Here is a 25,602-nt window from a genome sequence, read left to right on the forward strand (position 1 = left end):
GGTTTCCAGGCACATGAGGGATACAACATATTGGAGCTCTCCCTGGAGTGACCGATGTCCTGAAAGAGAGTTACAGTGAATCAGCAAAGCTTTCAAGAGCCTGAGGCAATGCAAGAAGCCGACCCCAAGCAGCACAACCACTTGTGGAGATGCTTTATTGAAATGATTGGCTTTGCTCACAGAGTAATCATCAGAGTGAGCAGCAGAACTTCATTCCTGAAATTAGGTCAGCGTGCGTCCCTATCCATTTCAGGCAACTAGCCTTGTAGTGAATGACAAAAGTCTTTGATAGCATACTGTAATGAGATTTGAGATCATTCTCAATTGGATGGCATTTATAACTTATTCCAGTGCTGTCTTGAATATGACACTATAACCCAGAGCATAAAGCAGACTACTTCTGTGGTTCTGAGCAAATATCAAAGTTGACTTTCAATCATATATGTCAGTAGAACTCAGGATGATTTTTCTATTTTAAAGTTTGGAGGTAACATTTTCAAAAGGTGAGACTAAACAGAACTATAATATACAAAGGACTGGATTATATAGACACGGGGTATTCAGAAAGAAAGGAGGGATGGAATCCAGTGTTGGAAAACAGGAATAGAAAAGAAAAAACCAAAATAAATGCTATTCTGGCAAGATGGACAAATGAAAAAGTTAGGCATGGCGTTGTGGAAGAGACTGATCAAATGGTAAGGCATGGACTGAGGTTAGTGTACTGGGGAAAAGAGTAAGAAAGAAAACAGTCATCTATCAAACCATGAGCACATAAAATAAATTAATGCAACAAACTCAGCCATCTAACATACATTCTCGAACCACCCCTCCCCAAAATCACATCTACTTCTGTATACCACTTGCTTTTGGGAAAACTCAGACATATATAGCCTGGTGCATATTTTTCTGTTTTTTCCTAAAATTGTCGAAGCCTGTTCACCTCATAAAAAACTTTTTTTGTTTCACAATGTATGTTGTGAACTGGCTAATACTGCCGATGACACAATATGTACATTATCCATTCTCAAAATATAGTTGATTGGTAATTTTCAAATCGCAACACTCATTGAGAAATCAGTATAATTTGCCTATCATAAAAAATACCTTTTTATTTTACAAAACAGGTACATAATTCAGGCTTATTTTTTGACCAGTGTAACTTCCATCTCGGTGCATCTTGGTGGCTCATTTTTTGCAGTTTATCGTAAGCTTCCATGAGTCTATATTTGTCATTAAGAGAAAATTACTTCCTTTTTCCCGCCATGTTTTCCGTGCACGCAGCATTAGCCTCAGGTAACTAGCCAGAAGCAGATGAGTTACCCCAATGCAAAGTAGGCTTATGAAAGTTAACAAAAAAAAGAATTAGCGTAGTTTTCATTTTTCCGTATGTTGTCATGTATAAGAAGACCCAAAATAAACACTGTATAGTGGATTACTATAAGCAAATTATTTCAACAGTATTTGTACAGGAATGATTCTGTACAAAGCTTATTGATCAATATAAGCAGTTGATCACTATAACCATGATTGCTATAAGCGGATTCCACTGTATTAGTCCCAAATATGGAGTCATCAGTGTACTTCCATCCAAGGATTCCTACAAAGTAACACATTACATATGCTTCAAGTGGTACAACAGGCAGCCCTTCATTAGTGTAGTAGAAAATACAAAACACTCAGTTTTATATTTCTGAAGGTCTGACATATTGCAGACAAGATTGTAACTGTGTTTCGAGCAGGGGGAAATTGTAGATTAAGTGTGTATTTAGCTGCTGGATGTAATATAACAGAGTGTATTCAGTGTTTATTTACCTGATGGGTGTCGAATAGCATGTACACGCTGCTCTTATTTCTCAGCATCTGTTGCTCATCTGACCTTTTCACTATGTCATGACTGAAAGACAGCCAGCCCTTCTTTTCATTTCTAAAGGTACTGCTGATATAGTGACCTACAAGAAAGACAGGTAGGCCATCCTCTGGTTATATATTTTAATATATGTCTTTTATGTCACATGACTATTTAGCATCTTCACTAAAGTCACGTTTGATTAGCTGTTCTAGTATGAGCATTTTCCGAACCAGACTTTTTTGCTACGTAAATGAATATCAAAAGTAAAAGCAGTGGGGAACATTATAATATTTAAAATTGTTTTCTTGTTGTGCAAGAAGGTCTTCTTAAAAATCGAAACCTTCCCGAGGTCGGTGTGTCTTTACACGTATCTTACCAGAGGTGGCGCTGGGGGCCAGGTGACCGAGAACAGCGACGAGCCGATATCAGTGTCTGGCTGGCTGCCCTTCTGGCATCTCAGAAGCTGCTTTCTCTACCTGAAGGTAAAATTCATCATGAACTTCATCTACCTCCAAGGTAGCTCCCACCGCTCTTCGTATCTCCAGTCTCCCTCATTCTCTTTTCTTACTAACCCTCTCACTCACTCCTTCCCCCTCTCACTTGTCTTTCTCTAACTCCTTCTAGCCTCAACAGTGCAAGTGTTTGCTGCTCTTTGCGTGTCTCAGGTCTGTCTGTTTAAGGGTGATGCGAATCACAGGCGACACCAAACACAATGAGAAGGGAACTAAAATGACACTTCTGCTAGAGCCAGGGACGGATTATGGGTTGTGTGGGCCCCTGGGCAAAACGTTCATGAGGGCCCCCCCACCACCAGCACCACCACCACAACCACCACAATTCAAGGGCCCTTGGCAGCCAAACACCCTCCCTATAGGGTCAGGGGCCCTTGTAGGCAGAGGATCAAAGAATGTAGGCCCTCTAAAATAGACAAACGAAAATACATTGTTGATAAGCGTTGCAAATTGTTTTGGGCTAGGGGCCCCACGGGCCCCCTGCACCCCAAGGGCCCCTGGGCAGCGGCCCCGCTGGCCCGGTCCGTAATCCCTCCCTGGCTAGAGCCATACATAAAATAAGTGGTTTAACCAAAATAACAGTGTGGTGAGCAACATTCTTTTGCCCAGAGACAGGGGTCTGTCCAGGAACATCCCACTACCTTGGCAGTAGGTGTTGTGTGGAGTTAATGTACTCTTGCTGGTATCACCACTACCACTTTGAAATTCTTTGAACTGTAGTTAATTCCTCTATATAATTTGTTGTATAGTACAGTATATTATAATTATTTACAATGGAAGTGTGTCCTAAGCTGCTTCTGTACGTTCCTGTGAAGATGTTCGCCAGTGCATGTAGATTGTTCTGACAGTAGCCCTTCCTGCCACACCAGCCCATAATTTTGTGAAACTGTACTTCATTATGTGTTTGAGTCCAAGATTTTGCGGTGTACCTGCAAGGGGGCGGTGAGGCTCTTCTCCTCCATCAGTCCTGTACCACCCCTGCTTAGCATCCTAGGGGTATCCTCTGGTAGTTCAACTGACCTGTAGGGGATCAGACTATTGTTCTTACATGTGCATATGTGTTTGTAAATATTGTTTGTCTATTTACATAAATTGTCATTTTTTTAAAACACGTTTAGAATGCATATGAATATGTGTCTGCCCTTTTTTGGGCATTTGCTGTAGGTTTCCCTGCAGATAACTTATATATGTGTGTCTTGTTTGTTATTGCGAGTTATGTTTACACTGTGGTCCCTAAGCTTCGCCATTTCGTCTCTCTGTATACCTGTATATGGTGGAGATGATAATAAAGTTCACTTTGACTTTGACTTGTGTGTTTTGGGTGTCCTTGAGATGAGGTTGTGCTGACTGGGGCATCCCTGTGACCTGGGAGATCTCCTCGAAGTGGGGGAGCAGGGTGATCTCCCTACAGAAGAGAACCGGGTCCTGCACTTTCACCAGCTCAAACTGTATGGTGAAGCTGAACCTTTTCAAATGCAGTACCAGGACACTGCAGACACAGAAGGAGAGTCAATGAGAAAGAGAGAGAGAGGAATACCATTGAGCACACACATGTCATTGTCTATGAGGAACTGAGCTACATACAGGTCAATCCAAAAACATTCATCTGTCACACTGTGCACAATGCTGAGAAAAATGTGTGCATGTGTCTGTTATTTACTGGGAAAATAAGCAACTCATCAAGGTAGTGTGATGGATGCCCATGAGAGGACAGCCTAGCTCCCCCAGCAGGTGACACATCTCCACTCCACCTTTGTATCCTGTATCAGCACACAGTAGTACTCAGTGATGACCAGGTCCATTGCATCACAACATTTCTATGTGTCCATGCTAGCTAGTAAGGGATGCAGTGGGTGGTTGTGCATGTTTCTGTGAAATGACACCTCGAAGTCAGGACCGGACTTCCCTTGCAGCAAGTAAAAAGTCATTGCAGCTGTCCGTGTTGTTCTGTGTTCAGAGACTGGTTGGTTTCCAGCGTATCTTCAGAAGAAGATAACCCTAACATCTTACTTTCTGCTCTTCTTCAGCAAACTGGTCTGAAACCATGTGAATTAGATTTGTCAATAAAGCTGCCTTCTGCTTGGCACTTGAACCATGTGGCAAAACAATAAGATCAGAGAAATGTCTGCGAATTACAGTGAGAGAGACAGAGAATGGGAAGTGGTATGTCCACTGTCTGTTTGTGACGTTAGTAACACGCATGGACAATGCAAATGAAAATCACATGTTTAGATTTCTGAGAGAGTTTGTATGAGGAGAATACTTCTCCTTGGAATACTATATGGACAAAAATATTTGGACAACTGGCCATTACACCCATGGGAACTTTTCTGACATCCCATTCTAAACCCATAGGCATCAATTTCGAATTCATCCCCTCTTTGCAACTATAACAGCTGCCACTCTTCTAGGAAGGCTTTCCACAAGATTTCCGAGTGTGTTTGTTGTCATTTTTGCCTATTCACCAAGAAGAGCATTTGTGAGGTTAGGCACTGATGTTGGACATGAAGTTTGCAATCTCCATTCTAGTTCATCCCAAAGGTATTTGATGGGGTTGAGGTCAGGGCTCTGTGCAGACCGGCCATGGTCTTCCACACCAAACTCACCCTACCATGTTTTTAAGGACAATGCTTTGTGCACTGAGCCACAATCATATGCTTCCCTTTTCTGGAACCTGCTACTTGAAAACTCTGTGCAAATCATTGTACCATGCATGTCGTGCACATTAAAGTGAAAAGTGGAAATCTCACTTAATGAAAATGATCTACATAACTTCCCAACCAAATGTCTTTTGTCAGATACCAAATAATAATAAATAGCAAATAAGAAGCTGCAAGTGAGCCAATGTATAATATAATTCTGGGTGTCATGCCTCAAACCTGGTACCTCTTTGTGAACAGGGAAAACACGGAAAGGTAAAACGGACATGTCTACATATATTTTACATGAATTTTTATTACTGAATGCCTAGGACACTGAACACATCAAATTTTGGGGGGAGCATATAGGAGCATATAGGGTCATATAAAAAAAAAAAACTCTCTTTCTGCTTCTTTAAGTCTGTTCACCTGACGATTTTGCCGCGCAATGCATGTTGAGATTTAGTTAATACAGCCGATTACATTAAATATGAGGTCATAACAGTACACATATTCATCATGTGCATTTTGGGTGTGTTATTTTTGGTTCAGAACTCGCAATGAAATCAATGAATACATTTCTTCACGCAGGTAGATCCTAAATGAACAAGGAAAACATTATGCTAATTGTGGTTGTGAGGTAGTTTAATGGCTAATGCATGGTTACAATCAGTCAAAACTGACAGTTTGAAAATATTTTCTTTTTTTCCAATAAATTACACCAGTAGTGGAGAGAGAGAGTTATTGATAAGACTAGAACTGTCTGTCAGTACAATCATACCGAACTTGGATATGTTGCTGGAATCATATGCAATATGGTAGCTTAACCCCCCCCCCCCCCCCCCCAAAAAAAAAAAGAAAACAGTATAGAAACTTTATATTGTGCTCTCATTCATTTTAATAACCACACCCCCCCCATGATTCATGCTATCAATGGCACTGTGCACTGTGGCTTTGTAAACACTTGCATGTTCCATATTGAAAACCCATCATGAAGCATTAATATGTTTACCCCCGCAAGGTAGTGAATGAATCTTTGCTTCATTTAGGCATCTCTGTTCGCTGTTGCAGTGAGAAAAGGCCACTGTGGTCATTGTCCTCTTCCTTCAGTAAATAGTCAATAATATAAACATCTGTTAAGCCCCTGAGCAACTGTTTTGCCGTTTCTTAGCCATTAAATTGTCTATTTAATTGAAAATTACATTTCAAGGAATTTCAAACGATTCAAAAGGGTTATTGTCATTTGTACTGAGTCCAATGAGATGCTTACTCGTGGGTTTCTTTCAAAGTGGGTAATTCCACACTAGGTAACACAGGATAACAAGGGCAAGCACTCAGTAGCAGGACATAGGACAACACCTAAAATAGACATTAATATAGATATGGAGGTATGGATGTACCTGGAAGAATAAATACGATATAGACAATGGCAATAAGCTAAACAGAGAGGCACTTCATCCTAAACTGCATTTGCACTGTAATGTCAGAGACGCATTCTTCATAAAAATTAAAATTTTTGAAACGTTGCATTAGCAGTCTTACGAGCGCAATAGAAGTGCCGCTTCTTTGACTTCAACCTGTGAATAAATAAAAGCAACAATAGTCAAGAGAGGCAACACGTTATTGAAAATGTCAACAAGATTAATTACTTGAATTAAAGACTTTCAAAGCACCCCAGGAAAATTACATTAGAGCATCTTTCATGAAATATAACCGGAGCCAATGTTCACACGCTGTTTTTATGTAAATATACCGGATAGAAATCAGTGCTCTCACTGCGGTGCTTGCAGAAACTCAGCTGCATTCCACAGCAGGTCCGTTCACAGGTACCTTCTCTGCCATCCTGAGTCTGTACCTATATGATAGAAGAATTTGCTCCCCCGCTGTGTTTGTCAGTGTAACTCAGTGTCTATCTCCCCCATGGTGACCCCAGCAGCCAGAGTCTGTGTAAGGCAGATGGAGCTGTCTGCTACTCCTGAGTATCACGCTACATTGTTTTCTATTCTGACTATGAACGTCTAGAGCTGTTTGTAAGTGATTATCGCTGACTCGGGTATAGAGGTGTTAGCGGTCTGCTTGACGGGACTGGCTACAAACCACTGGAAATTATATTAATGGGATGTTTTCAGTCTTAGCCAGTGTTATTTATGTAAAACGTACTTATGCTTTATAACAATGAATGGCCGATACTGTTCGATAAATATCTATAGCAACAAGAGAAGAAGATATCTTGTGCTGCGTTTGCTGTGATGTATGTAATGTAATTTCAGTTATACAGTGATAACTGCAAACGATACACACATTATCAAGTAAATTCGTGATTCATAGGATCGAGGAGGTACGGATGTTAGCATGATGAGTGAAAAGTAGCGGCGGCCATTTTGGTCTGTCTTATTTTGAACCTTATTAACACGCGCTGTGGAGTGACGGGGGAAAAGCTGAAGTCCAGAAGTCACATGATCAGACAGAGCGGAAAGGAGGAGCAGGACCGGTCTCCTTTTTTCTCCCTCCAGAACAAAGCACACCAGACAATCTCTTCAGGGATTGCAAGAGAATGAAGAGATATAGGAGGAGTAAAGGCGAAAAGCAGAGTGGAAAAGACATTCAAAGGAATCTTTAACTTTATAAAAACAGAATTTTGGTCTGACATTTTCACAATATACCTCCCCCGGTCCTCTAAACACAGCACTTTAAAGGTATGAAAATGGAACCACCAATGAATAATTAGACAAAGAAGATTACATACCTCTGTTTTTCAAAGTGGTGCAAAGGAGAAGAGATTAAGATATTGATGTTTGTCATGAAACATTACAGATTTGCATTGAACGATTAATTTCCACAGTAAACTAATGAGATTTATTAATGCTCTTGGAATTATTACAGTACATAATTATTAATCATAAATCTTCCTGTTGCCTATCCTGGACAAGATCACAGGACCATGACTAATTATACAATGCACAGAATTTGATTATTGGGTGAAAATATTTACATATGGAATTCACTATTCAGAGATCAAAAGGAATAGCTCAGGTTTGTTGGGTGAACAGTAATGTTTAACATATCTACACAAACCTTCCACATAGCTTCTTTTTACTATTCTTTCCTTTCTTGCTATTTGGCTATTAATTGCAATTGTGGTCAGTGGCTCCCAAATGGACGCTAAACAGAAATTTTTATGTTTTATGTTATTGCAAATGTATTATTAATTAAAAATCACCCGATTAGCATGCTTGTCAATGAACTTTTTAATCTGGAACAGCTCTTTAATAACTATAATTTGAATTTCAATTCATTACGACTTGAAATAAACGTTTTACTTAAAACTTCTGTTTCTAATGTGAAGTATATTTTCCTAAATGAAGAAAGTAATGGCTTTATAAATCCAGTAAATTTGCAATATTTTTACTGAATTAAGGAGGTATCCCTGGTCATTTTGTGACACTGTATATGACTGCTGGTTTGGTGGGGTCTCAGGATACGTAATTTGTTTGTGTGCTGCACAGTTGATGTACTGTGTATAAGATTACTATGTTGCATATATGTGTAGCTCTGTTTGACATATAGCCTGTAATGAATGACGGGTTGGGTTCTCTCACCTTGCATCCCCTAGGAGAAAAGAGATTGGCACTGACATGTTCTAGAGAGCCTCATTCTCAAGTACGTTATGCATTATATCATACTCTGTCCAAAATTAAGAAGACAGCATGTTCTTATAAAGAATATAGAATGACCCAGTTGAGTCTCTCCTGTAGATTAATTAAGGTTCTGATCAGAGAACCTGCCTGTGAGCCAAACCGATGATGTCATTACACTTATTATGCATTTGATTGGCCCCTGCGAGCTGCTTCCTGCTGGGTTTTCGTGCTGACGACTTCAGATCTCCCCCATGGTTGCATATATCCTCAGGCTGACAGTTTCTATTATGCCGCCATTTTTCAGTTTACTGGGGTCCCTCTGCATTGCACCTGGTTACCTCTACTTCTTAACTTAAAATTTTCTTCTGCTTTCCCTTCTGCCTCCCACTTGGGACCATCTGGCCATGTCCAAACGAATCATCATCTGGACGCCAGTATGAGGCCTGTAACAGTGTCTGAAGGATGAAGCCCCACGTTGGCATGACCCAGTGCCGGGACACCGTCATCTGCATCGGACTCTCCGCAGCCCCCGGGCCCCAGTATCAGGACTATCTCAGAATGGGTTGTTTTGCAGAACTCAAGCGTGGTATAAGTGCTGTCATAGGATGCCACCTTTGAAATAAGTCAGTTTGTCCAATGTTTTCCTTGCTAGATATTCCACAGTCAACTGCATGTGGTATTATTGCAAAGTGGCACAACAGAAACACAGTCACTAAACGGTAGACAACATAAAGTAGCAGAGCGGGATTGCTGAGGTACATAGTGTGTAAAGTCTGTTGACTCAATAACTGCAGAGTTACAAACTTCCTCTGGCATTAACCCCAGCCTTCATGTCCAATATCAGTGCTCAACCTCACAGATGCTCCTCTGGATGAATGGGCAAATTGTCCCACGGACACACTCCGAAATCTCGTGGAAAGAAGAGTGGCAGCTGTTATAGCTGCAAATATGGGCCGGTTCCATACTGATGCTTATGGATTTGGAATGGGATGTCAGGAAAGTTCCTGTATGACAAAACTAGTAGTATGTGTGTGTGTGTGAGATAGAGAGAGTGTGTGTGTGTGTGTGTGTGTGTGCGTGTGTGTGTGTGTGTGTGTGTGTGTGTGAGAGAGAGAGAGAGAGAGAGATCAGACTGGTAATATCTTGTGTTCGTATCAAAATTGTATTTTTTTCAATATAAAAATCTTCATTTACATGAATGTGGGACAATACATAAAGTGACATCACTGAAACTCATTGTGTATGGTTGGCTACATGTTATTAATATTTCGTATGTGTATTTGGCCTAGATGTAGCCCCCGGCTACTATCCATTTAAAAATTGTCCCCGATCAAGTGTGTCAATCGGAGCCTCTACGAACTGGTAAACAAGATTTGCATTAAACAGAGATGACGTTTCGATGGTAGCCAATCAAATCCTTCTGTCCGTAGTTACAAACGCTCCGCAAAATCCGCCGAAGACGCGTTTGCTCCGTCTCTTCAGAACCAGAAAGCGAATGTGGTGTGGGAGCTGCAGTCGCGGTAAGGTTAGTAACACGGCTTCATAGACGCAGCTGCCTACGGATGTCTTTAGGCGTCTTTCATATCATTCCCAGTTTTCGAAGAACTTCTTATCATAATTGTTTGGTTGAAGGACGATTTTTCTAATTTTTTTTTATCTTTGCACGAGTATTTTTGTCGGTATGTTTTAACCGTTCTGCTATATTATTGTGCACACAAATCACCAGTTTATATGTTTTTCTTTATGTTCTTAAAAAATCGGACTTGCGCGTAATATGAAATATACGTACTTTACTTTATTCTTTGTGTAATCCTAATATTTTTTTGTAGGTTATATTACGATTGTTCTTTGCGTTATTATTCCGATATTCGAGAAAAAAAATCTGGCCGTTATGTTTGCCTTTTTAGCTGCGATCTTGTGCTTTTCCGCGTTGGGTAGTGGAAGAGTGGTGCACGGTCAGAATGCCAAAGGATCGCGCTTCATTTGTACCGCGATCCCTGTAGATGCTGATCCAAGCTGCCCCATACCTGCTGTGCCGCTGCAAAGTTCAAGTGTCCAGGAGGAAGATCTAAAAAACACCGTCATTCAACTTCGAGAGACCATTCTGCACCAGAAGGAGACTATTGTCGATCAAGTAGGAACAATAAAGGAGCTTACTTCCAAACTTTCCCGATGCGAATCGGCCCCTGGAGAATCGTTTCTGGGTGGGAAATACAGGAATAAAGGTTCATGGAGGAAAGACGGTACGAATACTATGGGTGACCTTCCACGAGATCCCAGTGAGACCATTGATCACCTCGGAAAGACCATGCAAAATCTAAGGAGCCGGTTGGAAAACTTGGAGGTAAGATTTAATGGCTGATTCAGTTTAGTTTCTACGCAAATAAAATTATGAAAAAATGAAAAGGGTGCCGTTTTCCATGTCAGGGGTAAACTACGCTTTAATAAAGCAGTTTTCCTGTCTTTGTTATCCGTGTGATTAAAAGATGTTGAATTTCGACAAGGAAATTAAACGAATTAGGCTGTTCATGGCCCTTTTTCGGACATGTTAATAGGACTCTATTAGTAAAATTATATAAGGATCATTCATTGTCCTCACTGTAATAAAATGAATCTTTCCACAAATATTAGCTATAAACAAAGCTATTGTAACAGAGAAAAAGAAAATTCCCTTGTCTGAGAATAGATAAATTTCATTCCATATGCAATGAAAGTAATATTTTTCTCTGACTAACGTCGTACAATTGGCTGGCACATTTCTTAATTATTTTGTAGACTAAAAATATTTTTAATGCAACGTGTGGCTTGTTTCAATATAATGCACTATACATGCGTGCAAATGTTTCTGTTATTCCGGATGTAAATAGTTAAAGAGATTATCTCTAAAAATAGATTACTTGTTTCACGTACATCCGATTTATCAAGGGTTCCTATTCTAAAAGGTTCCCTGAATCCATTAAGCTGGAGATCAAATGAAATATATGTAAAATACGCTAAAGTTTCTCAGGTAGCAGTTTAAAAACAGTTGATGAGAACCGACGTGAAAGCAATTTATAAGCTTATGCGTGTTATATAATTCATGTTTGTAATACTATGCTTCCAATTCCAGTTTTACCTTTACAGAGGTAGTTTTACAGAGTTCAGTTTTCATTCAGTCCTTATTACTTATCAAAATAATAATTTAGGTGCATCAATGTCAGCATGTATAATTTGATTAATTCGTCAGAAAGTGCTGTGCTTCATGTACAAAGGCAGTGTCATTTGTCCAGTACCATTAAAAAATATTTCTAATAAATAGTGCATATAAACATGCATTGTTACTATGTTCTCTTTGTTCTCTATTGATAATTTGATACATTTTATCTGTGAATATCCAACTGTGTGATTATACTGTATGATATTGTGTAACAATTAGCATAAAAGCACAAAATCCCCTTTTCTGCTCTAGCTGGAGTGCAATTACTATTTCACTATTTCGAGATGAATAGAAATTTAATTAATGTGTAGCAGTTTATTATTAAACAGATATGACTTCAGAGAGTTACAGTGGCACAGAATGCCGTAAGGCGGAAGCACTTTTATGGCTCCTTTCTTCTGTCAGCAGCAGCATATGCGCGCCAATCTGTCTGGCATATCTTTCCCTAATGAACTGCGAGACCTGCTGCAGCGTCGACTGGGAGTGCTGGAGAACCAGCTCCTGAAGAAAGTGACGGAGTTGGAGGAGGAGAAGACTCAGCTGTACAACGAGACAGCCGCCCACCGGCACCGTACGGAGAGCACCCTCAGCTCTCTGCTGGAGAGGATCACCGAGTTGGAGAAAGGTGCCTGTCCGGTCGTCTCACACACTCCAGACTGTCCCTGCCCTCTGCACAATCCCACACAGGTACACAGGTACGAAAAACACACCTACACGCGAGCATCCACTGTAATTATGGGTGAGGCTTGCCGCTGTCCCCGGTGCTGAACAGACATCTTGGTGAATCGGGATAGATAGCGGAATACAAATAATGATTTACAATTCATTCACTTGTACCAGAGGTGCTGCAAAGGGAATTTATTTGCGCAGCATGCATTATTGTTAGCAGTGTGTAGTGTTGTCATTGCCAAGCCTAGCATAGCCCAACAAACACTGTTTGCAAGCTCATTCCGGTATATTTCTATTAGGCATTTAGATAGTGTTCACTTGCCTTGTACCCTTCATTTGATGTTGAGAAATATCTTCTCAGATTATCGCTGAATGTTATTAATAATTTTGATGTTAATAATATTATTGGCTGTCTGCCTTTGCTGATCGCCCCAATGCCTCCATGTTGTTCTAACTGTATGTACCAACAAAATACAGCAGTAGACTTTTTGATCAAAGGTCCTCATCAGATTTTACTTCAAAGTCAGAGGTTCGGAACGAATTTCAGTAACGAAACGTCATTTCATGGACTTTAATGAATTAGAAATAACTTTCGATGTTAGACATCAATATATAAAGATAATGGGACCTTTTTAATGCTTGCTGACTGTTTTGACACTCTTTTATTGGGTGGGGCAGGGTTGACAAGTTAAAATTGTATTTTTGGATTTCAAACCACGTTAAGCCTTTTTACGTTAACTATATTGACTCTTAGGGTGCATTATCGGCTGGGTCCAGATTAGCTTGCAGTGTGGGCTTTGAGAACCCCAGTTTTACACGAACAATTTGGTCCGAATGTTAATTGAATGTGGTTTATGCATAGATCTTGAAATGTGGGAAAAATCACAAGTACTTTTAGACATAAACCACTGGCGAAAGTTCATTTGAGTGCAGATTATCAGGTAGCTGAAGACAAAAATAAAATAGCTCCTTTTTAGGAGAGTGTTCGTAAATGTTGGAATACATTACACATACTAAAAACTCCTGTTCTGAGGGTACAGCCATGCATATGCATTGGTGCGCCGGAGTATTGAACCAGCATGTGACGCTGTCCTTCCTTGTCTGGCCTGCAGGAAGCAGCCCGTTTAAGTCCCCAGAGGGTTTCAAGGTGACCCTCCCCCTGCGAACTAACTACCTGTATGGCCGCGTCAAGAAGAGCTTACCGGAGATGTACGCTTTCACCGTGTGCATGTGGCTGAAATCGAGCGCCAACCCCGGCATCGGGACCCCATTCTCCTACGGCGTACCAGGGCAAGCCAATGAGATTGTGCTGATCGAATGGGGAAATAACCCAATAGAGCTGCTCATCAATGACAAGGTAGACAGCGGAGCTCTTTTTGCGCGTACATATGGTGTTACGGAGACACATTTATGCAGTACAACCATGAGTGAAGGTCTTGTTGTTAGAGCCTAGTGTAAACACACTCATTTCCACCAATCCCGCGGAAGCGTGACGCTCACCGCATTCATTCTCTTACATGCTGTATTTCTTTTCCTGATGGTTTATTGAAGTGGCATGGTGGTGCACTGGTTAGCACTGTTGCCTCACACCTCTGGGACCCGGGTTCGAGTCTCCGCCTGGGTCACATGTGTGCGGAGTTTGCATGTTCTCCCCATGTCGTCGTGGGGTTTCCTCCAGGTACTCCGGTTTCCCCCGTCAGTCCAAAAACATGCTGAGGCTAATTGGACTTGCTAAATTGCCTGTGGGTGTGCATGTGTGAATGAATGGTGTGTGAGTGTGCCCTGCGATGGGCTGGCCCCCCATCCTGGGTTGTTCCCTGCCTCGTGCCCATTGCTTCCGGGATAGGCTCCGGACCCCCCGCGACCCAGTAGGATAAGCGGTTTGGAAAATGGATGGATGGATGGTTTACTTAAAGCCTTCACAATATGTATAATTCCATATACTCAAAAAATCATGTATTTTTCTTTTTTCTTACTGTGTTTATGGGTGGTTAATTTTAATTGTGCTCATAAGAGCTGCCTTAAGCGCAGTGCTGTGCAGTCGAACCGCCGTTAGGTAAGGGCTTTCGGTGAATCGAGGTTTGCAGGGGTGTGCAGTAAGCTAAATATGTTTGCGCTGTAGTTAGCTTTGGTAGTGATATTCATGATCTAGATTAGATTTCTGTCAAAGTGGGCTGTAATAGTGACGCTAGGATTTTTAAATAGATCCTTTTATATTGATCTTCTTTGAAATAATTTGTCGTTTGACAGAATGTTGATTTAAATATGAGCGCAATGCAATTTTCTGACCATGCGCCTCATAAAAAGGAATCGGAGGAAGAGTGACGGAAAACCATCAAAGGGAAAGTGTTCCCTTTTTTTGCAGTGTTTTTGGGTGTAACATGAGCCTGTTGGCACGGCATGAGAACAGCTGGAGCCCATCTGCCCTCTCTCTGTCTCTTCATGTCTGTGCCCGTCCCTGCCGGGCTGCACAGGTGGCCCAGCTGCCGCTGTCCGTCAGAGATGGGCAGTGGCACCACATCTGCATCACCTGGACCACCAGAGATGGCCTCTGGGAGGCGTACCAGGATGGGGAGAAGCTGGGATCTGGGGAGAACCTGGCCCCATGGCACCCGATAAAGCCCGGCGGGGTCATTATTCTGGGTCAGGAGCAGGTGAGTTCCTGAGTGACACACTGGATATAGGCCCCTCAGGTGCTTAGAAGACTATTGTTGACATGATGCTTAATTAAAATGCACATTGTTGTTAAGTACTATTTCGTACTGCAGTCACCTGTTAATTATAAACTATCATTATAAAATAATATTTTTTGTGATAAATGTTATAATTTGCTAGGATAATAAACTGTATCTGTTTTTTAGCAAGGCATATTTTCGCCAAGAATAAATTTTGTTTTTTACGGTCCTGACAGGACACCGTAGGAGGACGATTCGATGCCACTCAGGCCTTTGTCGGGGAGATAACCCATTTCAATATGTGGGATCGTGTGTTACGCCCCATAGACATCATGAATATGGCCAACTGCTCCTCGTACATGCCGGGCAACATCGTGCCCTGGGTCGATGACAATGTGGAGATCTTCGGTGGTGCTACCAAGGTAGCCCTGGAAATATGTGAGGATCAATTACTGGGCTCCTAGAAGCCCCCCCTGCAGATGGATGGAAGCAGTCACCCCAGCCTTCTTTCTGTGAGGCCCAGCAGTCGGCGGTTTATAAAGATACACACTTGTGGTTTGTGGTCAGTAGTGAAGAGTTATCATCAAGTACTGGGGACCGACTGAGGCAAAAGGTTTTCACTGTGCATTTCTGTTCTGGACTCGGCATTCCTGTCAGCCATTGTTCTGCTTCTTGGCACCTTTCTGTATATTTTTTTGTAAATTACATTGTTTGGTTAATCCAGAATGACATTATTGTCTTACAAACGTATGTTTTACCCCTTTGACCACCCAGTGTTTGACTAAAGCACCCAACCAGGTTACCTGATTTGTTCAAAAGGGCCATACCCAAGGACTTATGGGCACAGTTCTGGCTACGCTAAAATCGATGCCCAAACTGAAAAGCTGAAGGGGTTTGTAAGTGGATGCTGGTCCAAAAGTTTAGCATTTTTAGTTTGTGTAATTGGAACCCTTTGTTCCCTCCCTATTTGCTAGTGATTCTGAAAGTTAAAGCTTCAGTTCATGAAAATTTCACTACACACCGGTTCCCTCTGTCCATACCTGTGCACTCACAGTGCTAAATGAAGACACACCACTACAGAAAAAAAGTTACGAGATCTTTCCGCATCAAGTAAATGTTACCAGAGGGGAGACAGCAAAGAGAAGCAGTTCATAAAACAGGGAAGTGGGACGAGGATACTGCCGGCGTGGTCGTGCTTGGTGACGGGTGATGCTCATACTTACAGACGGGGAGTTAGGATTTGGCGATGGGTATGTTGCATTTCTCTGTCATCTTGGTCAAAGGTATAAAGATTAGTGCACTGAGTAGCTGGGCTCTTGCGGTCTTACACTAATGTCACTCTCCAAGAGCTGCCGGCCGGAGTAGATATGACTTGGGCTTGCTGAGGAGAATACGAAAGTCAGCATGGTCCCGATGTGAGCTGGCAGGCGGCGGGTTTTAACATTCTGGGCTGCGCATTACTGTACTCGTCCGCTTATAGATGCACTGTGGCCAAGGACTCAGCAAGAAGATGCTTTGAAAATATGTGTCATTTTCAAAATGTTGACTTTGTTTGGGTGCTTTGCATATTTCACCTCATTTTTCAGTCTTTGATCTAACGTTTAAGTCCTGTGAATATGGTGGATTTTCGTTTCTCTCGGTTGATCTGTTTTGACTTATAAGATCAAGGCAACAAAAGATTTTTTTCTGAATTTGAGTCCATCCCTCCACATCCTCCAAACTCATGTTTGGAACCTGGTATTCAGAATATCAACCAAGGATTTAATTGAGTCATTTTGATGATTGTCTTTAGTCATTCGAGAGAAAACCTGGAAGTTACGAACTCTAATGGGGTAATTAACATAATGTTAATAATGTTGACAAATGCGTTGCTAAGATTTGCTTAATCGTTTTAAGAATCAGTGTGACTTCTCTCCAGTTATTCAGGAGTGTATATAATGGAAAATGCCTTACCTGATGAACCTGCACTGCATTCATCCCTTTCAAGTTATTTTTCCGCAAATTTTGACATTGTGTCTTTTGGTCCTTCTTGTAATGACCTTTGGATGATGTAGGCGCTTATAAGAAAAAAACGGTATTGTTTATAAGCATGACAATCCAAGGCTGGGAGTTATAAGGAAATTGCCGATTATAAAACACAGCGGTAAGTAAGCTAACTTAGCTATGCTGTAAGTGCGCTGAGCTGATATTGAAATGTATATTACCAATACAATATACTGAAATTTCTGTTTAACTTGAAGTCTTTTATCTCAGCTATATGTAGCCCCTTATCTGACTAACCCGGAAACCACAAAACAATTAATGGCCCTTAGTTAAATATCCCTGCTTTTATAAAAATGACGTGAATATGTTGGTATTTAATTTTATCCGGCTCCCTTTTCTATTTGATGCCAAATGTGACCCGTGCTGGCAAAATGAGTCGGAATGAGGAAATTTTCAAAATGGAGTTATTCTTATTTTTAGATTGATTTACATCCGTTAGAAGTTGTTTACATCAACAGGGCTTTATAAAATCGAGTTCTATTGGTTCAGAGTGACATCATTGGAAATTCTATACAAATTTTTAGAACGTAGGTGAGCCTCGCTTCACGGTGATACCAGACAATCGGTGGGGGGATTCCCAGTCATGCCGCAAGTGAGTGGAGAAAAACATGGATTTTCTAAGAAAATTTAAGATAAAGGACTAATTTCTGAAGACAAAGCCCGTACAAAACATTCAAATTATTGTGGTTCAAGGTATTTATTTGCTATTTTGATTATTGGGATCGATAGATGATGACTTAATGGACTAATTTTTTGGAAAATCTCAATTTAGATGAAAATTACCTTTGACATTTTTGACTCTAGCTCATAATTAGCCTGTGCGCATTCCGACTCGTTTTGCCAGCACGGGTCACAGATGTCGCGTTTCTATCTTCTATTTTCCTGACATGTTCTGATAATGTATCTTTTGTAATCTGTTCCACACCGTTTTTCACAAATTGTACCGTAAACAGAGAATAGAGAATTCACTGTGCGGACATTTACCTGTTAGATAATTCTCTTGGCCTCCTTATTCCTCAGCATGACTGAAGTCTTTAGCCGATGGGCATCTCAAGCATTGACCCCCAAGCAAATGCTCTTCCTTGGCAGTTTCAGGGTCAGTTCCCACATCTCTTTGTTGCAAATGCACAGCCACTGATTTCCATCAGCCAATGGAATGCCAGGGAGACGTGAAAGTAGATGGGTTACAGTGCTTGCCCTTTAAAATGTTCCGGGCCCATTGTCAGTGCTTGACTTTCAACCACTGCGTGCAGCAGCCAGACTCATCACCACACATGATTATCTAGCTGGTGTTCTATAGCTTTGCACCACTACACAGTAGCCCTGCTCATCACGAACAGCCCTATTATTCTGTGGTCATAACAATGTAATCTACCAGTAATTCATTACAGAACATTAGGATTCCCTGGTGACAGTGGTGTGCCTCATAAAACCGGCATTATCTTCATGTGTTTTGAAAGACTTAATTCAAATTTATTATACTGCAAGGTACAACACATTGTTATCCCTTATTTATAGATATTCCAACATGGTTTATACCCACATGTTAGCTGAATAGGCTTCTGTCCCTATCTGTGCCAAATGCTATTTCAGTGTTTGTTTGACTCAAATGCACCATTTTGCCAATGATGAGATTATGATATGGAAACTGTATTATATTGTCTATATAATTGGTTTACTGGAGATTTGGAGGATGGTGACGCCTGTCTCTTTTTTGGAAGAATGTTAATTTGAAAGCTTGGCTGAAGAGTTAATTAATTTTCCCTGGATTGAGATGTGGCCCTTTTGTAGAAATGTGTTCCAGCCACCCACAATAAATGCAAGATTATGAAAAACATCGAGGATGAATTTTCCTCTTCACTCTCAAAGCTGACCCACGCTCTTTATTATATGTTTCACCATTATTTTCTTCTTCATAATTCTCTCATTCAGTATAAATAAATGTATATTACAAACATAAAACAAAATAATAATAATAATAATAATATCGTTAAAACTACTTTCAGTAGCCAGTATAAAAATGTTTGGTGGTGAAGGCTGTACCAGAATGTGAAGGGGATGTCATGTTCTGCATTGAAACCAAGGCAACAAAAAATGTATGGAGTAATTCTTGGTAATACATTTCCCAGTTCATAAAATACAAGATAGAATGACTTTAAAGGTTTAAAGCAGAACCCCTTCTGTTAAAGATTTGATCTCCTCCCTGTTCTTAACCATTACACCACTTGCACTATTATCATACGACAAAAACAGAGGCAGCCCAGGGCAGCAATTAGAAGTAAAAGCCCCCCAGTCTCCATCCCTGATCAAGGCGGCACATGTAGTGATGACAGCGGTTTGGTTCCAGAATGAGGCACAGAACTACTTCCACATGACAACCAGCATGTTGTCATTCCACTGGGGGATAAAGCAGCACTGGTACAAAGGTTCACTGGCTGGGCATTTTAAAGCACACTAAAGGGGTTAATTAAACAGGTGGCCTCCCATTAGCAAGATATTATTTTAATGGATGCAGGCAGCTCAGTGTCATGGTGAGAGTTTCAGTGAACAAGAACATCCTCCAGTATACTGGGTATATTCTGCCCAGTCAGAAACTGAGAATGCAGCCTTAAAATGTAAAAAAAAATCTTGAAGTAGATTTCTATGAATAATATATATACATATATATGAATTCGGTCTTATTTAAAACCAAACATCAATTTGGGGACACCAGTCGTAACATACAGCAGTATCACTATGGTCTCTTATCTTCAGACATCAAGATTAGTTCAATACACAAAAAAACTCATTGCACCCTGGAAATTTCCATCATGAATGGTCCCGGTTGCTCCATATGTGTCACATTACAGCAGTATCATACATGGAATTTGCTGCATTTTGTTGCTGAGGAAAACCAGCCACTGGGATGTATGTCGTCACAGACACTATCGGTGGAGCACTTTTCAGTCAAAGGGAGGCAGGATGCTTTTTTGAAAGCTTTGTGATTCTGCACAGTAGTGTGTTGTATGTCTTTGATAGGACAGAATAAGACCAGGACTCACCAAAACTGGCAGTAAGCCCGGTCCATTTTGGTGTGGTCATACACAAGATGGGTGAAGTGGATCTGCACTTCAGAAACTGCACTGACGCCTAAAGAGTAACAGGTTCATATGCAAATGGCCGTATTGCAGGAAAATGGACATTGTACTTCTTTTGAGCAAGAAACTTAACTGTAATTCTGTCTAGATGCAGCATCTCAGTTTTTCTATAGTGTGACGAGAGGCACAGAACTGAGAAAATGGAAATGGAAACAAAAATACGACAAAGGAACTGCATCTTGCACTCAAACAGAGCAAAACGTTTCCATTGCCCAGCTAGAGACCTCTCCAGGGAGGCAGTGCACCGCTGCTCCTAAATAAAAAAGACTTGCGGTTTATAGATTTTCAGCTTGGAACCTGCAGGTTGCCAGTGTGCCAAAACTGCATAGTTCATGCTGGGGAAAATGCTGCAAAATAAAAATAAGGGAGGGTGTTATCTTCACACACCCGTGACTGACGGGCAGACACACTGCTGGCAGGGGAAGCGAAACTACGTGGGGAAAAAAGCAAAATGCTCATCTGAAGGCTTCAAACATTAAAACATGATATAAAAAAAACCGCTGACTGAATGGGGAAAAACGTAGATGAAAGAATAAGAAGGGAACCGTGTACTCCTGGGTATGCCAAAACATTTGCATCCCCCAAGCCCGCAAGATTTCTCACATTCTCCTTCTCTGTAGAAAAAAAATGACATTTAGCGACTCTTATTAAAGGCGGCTAAAGAAAATGTCCTTGATCTGTGGAATAATGGAAAAGTAAAACTTTTTGATAGCAGGGGCATCCTAAGACAACAGAAGCTGCCTTTGTAAGCCACCTAAATAACTAAGCAACCATTCATCATAATCATCAGCAGTATCCATAAAGACAGAAATGAAAAATTCAGTAACATCGACATGACAGCTCTTCAGTTACTGTCATATCTGTCTCTGAATGTTCAGTTCAAAGAAAGACCACTTGTCGAGAACTTTTGTAAATAATAAGACTGAACTAAGGGTTTGATAGATAGATAGATAGATAGATAGATAGATAGATAGATAGATAGATAGATAGATAGATAGATAGATAGATAGATAGATAGATAGATAGATAGATAGATAGATGGATGGATGGATGGATGGATGGATGGATGGATGGAATCTTTATTGTTATTATACCAAGTACAATGACATTGGATGCAGTCCCTTCAGTGCAAATTAAGCATTTAAACACATATACAGATAGAATGATTAAATACATAAATAATTGGGATCTTTATATTAAAACAATAAAAATTACACAAAAATTTATATTGCACATAGACTAAAGTGCAGCATAGCCCTACCTTTCATTCAGCACCGTATGTATTAAATGACTAAACACAGTTCTATTTTACCCTATTGCAGTAGGGTGAAAGCTGTTCTTAAAAACAATCCCGATTCTTGAATCTTGAATAACATGGCAAAAAAACCAAGATGAAAAAATTATTTAACTTATGTAACAAACAAATAAACTTTTTACGTTTCTTAAGCTTCTAATCCATAATAAACAAAATAGAAACTTAATTTTCATTTCATTTCATTCATTTTTAATGATTACCAAATATGGGAGAAGCATATAGATGGTAGCTGTTTCATGCCATGTCAATTTTTAATTCCGAAGGTTTAACTGACTGGATGACTCTCGTTAATTTCATTAGCTGAGACAGAAATATGATCTAAGTTTTTCTGTTTTTGCCATAGTTCACCTTTTAAAGATGGGCAACACTGAAGGTCACTGATGCGAAAAGGCATGTTAGCTTTAGAACATACATAAGAACTTAAGAAATTTACAAACCAGAGGAGGCCATTCGACCCATCAAGCTCGTTTGGGGAGAACTTACAGTAACAAATAGCTCAGAGTTGTTAAAATCTTATCTAGCTCTGATTTAAAGGAACCCAGGGTTTTAGCTTGCACTACACTAGCAGGAAGACTATTCCATACTCTAACTACATGCTGAGTAAAGAAGTGCTTCCTAAAATTAATTTTAAAATGTTCTCCTGCTAGTTTCCACTTATGGCCACGAGCTCTAGTCTTTACACTAATAGCCATTTGGCTGAACAGCATCCAGACCTGTTAGAATCTTATATACCTGGATCATGTCCCCCCTTAGTCTCCTTTGCTCGAGGCTGAACAGATTCTGCTCAGCTAACCTCTCCTCATAAGACATTCCTCTAAGACCAGGAATCATTCTCGTAGCCCTACGTTGCACCTTTTCCAAGGCAACAATATCCTTCTTAAGGTATGGTGACCAAACCTGCACACAATATTCTAGGTGGGGTCTTACCAGGGAATTATATAAACGTAGCATCACCTCCCTTGACTTAAACTCCACACACCTAGAGATGCAAGCCAACATACTATTGGCCTTTTTTATTGCTTCCCCACACTGGTGAGAGTGGGACATGGAAGCATCAACATCCACACCGAGGTCTTTCTCATAATATGCTCCCTGCATGGATTATTACCTTACATTTATCTGTTTTAAATATCTTCTGCCAGGCATCAGCCCAGTCGCTAATTAAATCCAGATCCTGTTGTAGCCTCTCGGCTGCTAGATCAGTATCTTTGATAATTTTTCCATTGTGCATTTTATCGTACTGCAATGGTCAAGGAAATTAGCAGTCTCCAATAGAGCGTGTTACGAAGTGTGCTACATTGAAGTAATTGAACACATCCCCCCCCCCCCCCCCCCCCCATCTTGCTGACATCTGCGGCCTAAGGGAACGACCTCAATCTTAGACTCACCCTTGGTGGGAATTATCGTATTCCACTGAAATAGCTAAGTAAACACTAATACCTTACGTAATAGTTTTGGCTTAAACTGTGAACAATCCGTCATCTGTCCATTTTCAATAACAGCTTATCCAATTAGGAAAGTACTGGCCATGAAGCTGGGTCTACCCATGACAAGCTGTGGGAACGACATAGCTATGCAGTTTTTCTTTCCTTTATTTGTAGTATTCCTCAATTTAAGTTCGAAGAGAATATATAAGAAGATCGATGAGGTGTACTCTCTGCTTCTCCCTTTGACTACATAGTAAAATTGTCTAATTGATATTTAAATCATTAAATAAACTCACTTTGGGAAACAACACATGGCGATTATAGAAGGAATACTGATGTCCTCTATGTGCAATCTTCTCTTTATAATCATTTCAGACAGCAGTTAAAAAGATAAAAAGGGCACTATTTGTTGCTGTTGATGTTTTATTAATGTTACGAAATTACAAGTGATATAAAATGCACCAGCTTATGGCTGAATCTAATCAAAAATCAGTGTAAATGAATGTCTACGCGCCTCCAACTATTATGATAACGACAAATGAAAAAATGTCCTGATGTCTACCGTACACACAGCAGATGTCTGGCCATTGTATGTTTATCAATCAGCCATGTACACAAATGTACAATCATGGTACATAGATATTTGTGCATTATTTTTTCAATAAAATTTAAATAAATAAAATTATATTCAGTATCTTCATTGTAGGTTGTTCGCAGACTGCCTGTGCTGTGATGAATAATCCGTCATTCAGTTTGCTGCATTTAATGGAATCCTGCAACTAATTTTCTTGCCTCTGAGCTGGAAGTGAAGGAGGTGTCAGGCTGGCCACACAGGTGAACCTCAAGTAGAAACATCTAGATTCTTTCAATCAGCTCCCCCCCCCCCCCCCCCCCCCATTACGTGGGCACAAGGTTACTAGTGGCACCCATGTCCTGTGTGAGGAAGCTGAGCACACTCTGAATTTAGGTGACAGCGTCACTCTAATACACTATCCCCACTGTCACCTTGTCACATTTACATTCTATTTATTTATCAGATGCTTTTATCCATTTTTATGTTGGATAAAGGTTTGGAAGATCAAAGTAAAGGTCACATTTTATCTAAATTGTGTTTTTTTTTTCCCAGCATCAGTCTTGTGAAGTACCCAATCACTAAGCTGTTTTAGGTGACCTAAATTAACAAAGCTGTTCCAGAATGCAGCAACCCGTCCACCTCGTGCCGGGGGTCTTTTAGAAAAGGTACCACGAAGGAACTGCCTGCAAATTACAAACCCAAAGTCAACTCCCACTTCTCTCAAATTTAACTTCATATGTAGCTTCACCCTGACCTCACTGTCAACTTGTCCTCCACCCCTGACCTCAATAAACTGTAATATTTCAATCTCAGCAGAGGTCTGGATCTTAACCTGACACTTAAGCCTAAACTTAATCTAACTCTAATTCTAACCATGTGTCAGTGTTGAATTGTTCTATGTCAATGTCCCTTAACCATAATTGGGAACACTTTACTTGATAGAGCTTGAATAACTTAGTTACTATCCATCCATGGCAGGGAACAACCCAGGATGGCAGGCCAGCCCATTGCAGGGTACACATACATACATACACACACATACACACACACACACACACACCTATGGGCAATTTAGTAACTTTTAATTTCAATTTAGTAAACCCCACGATGACATGGGGAGAACATGCAAACTCCGCACACATGTAACCCAGGCAGAGACTCGAACCTGGGTCCCAGAGGTATGAGGCAACAGGGCTAACCACTGCACCACCATACCACCCCCACTCAGTTACTATTGAAGTTAAATTATGAACAAATAGAGTTGCTACTCTAAGGTTTACAGAAATGAGAGATATAGTAACAAATATTGTAACTGGTTGAGATAAAAAATGCATAATTAATTTACATGCATTAATGATGAATTAACATGAGATCAGTATGTAACTAAGACTTAGCTTGTGGTTAGTTAATGCATAAGTAATAGCATGATACTGTGTTATCTGTGCCCTGTCAAGTGATGTGTTACCCCATTATCTTATCCTTAACCTTTAAAAATTGTATTGACTTTTCTGGGAAACACATTTAGCTATTTCACAGCTCATTCTGTTCCTTGCTATAACTTCGTTTGTTGACATAAATCAAATTCAATTTAGACATTGATTTCTCCCCGAAAGGTAGAACCATTGTACAGCTTAATAAAATGTTTTAGTAAAACTACATTGAGCAGCAGACTGTGGTCAATATGCCTTTGCAGAAGCAATTCATGAGCAAAGCATAATGGTGTTTGTTGTGAGGTGAGTACTGCATTACTGCTGCATTATGCATTACTATGTGTTATGCTTTCTGGCACCATAAGCTGCACTATGGCATAACATGTATTGCATAATATCTGCAGAGAATTTGTAACAGATTAAAAACATTTCTGATAACACTTTGGCTTTGAAGGATGATTCCCTCAATGAAATCTGGTTTATGATGGGATTTTAATA

General features: G+C 40.4%; 1 protein-coding gene across 4 annotated transcripts; it reads left to right on the forward strand.

Moving 5' to 3' along the window:
- The first annotated feature begins 10,108 nt into the window (after positions 1-10,108).
- Positions 10,109-19,039, forward strand: nptx2b (neuronal pentraxin IIb). 4 transcript variants are annotated; one of them, XM_049014856.1, is made up of 6 exons: positions 10,109-10,163; positions 10,642-10,982; positions 12,240-12,459; positions 13,616-13,860; positions 14,978-15,157; positions 15,415-19,039. In XM_049014856.1, exons 2-6 carry the CDS (start codon positions 10,893-10,895, stop codon positions 15,640-15,642), a joined length of 963 nt encoding a protein of 320 aa, XP_048870813.1. In that variant the 5' UTR covers positions 10,109-10,163; positions 10,642-10,892; the 3' UTR covers positions 15,643-19,039. The 4 variants fall into 4 exon arrangements, with proteins under 4 accessions (XP_048870813.1, XP_048870812.1, XP_048870810.1 ...); XM_049014855.1 differs by having other exon boundaries at positions 10,121-10,158; XM_049014853.1 differs by lacking the exon at positions 10,109-10,163 and having other exon boundaries at positions 10,324-10,982.
- The last annotated feature ends 6,563 nt before the right edge of the window (positions 19,040-25,602 follow it).

Source organism: Brienomyrus brachyistius, chromosome 5 (assembly GCF_023856365.1).
Source record: "Brienomyrus brachyistius isolate T26 chromosome 5, BBRACH_0.4, whole genome shotgun sequence".
Lineage (NCBI taxonomy): Eukaryota > Metazoa > Chordata > Actinopteri > Osteoglossiformes > Mormyridae > Brienomyrus > Brienomyrus brachyistius.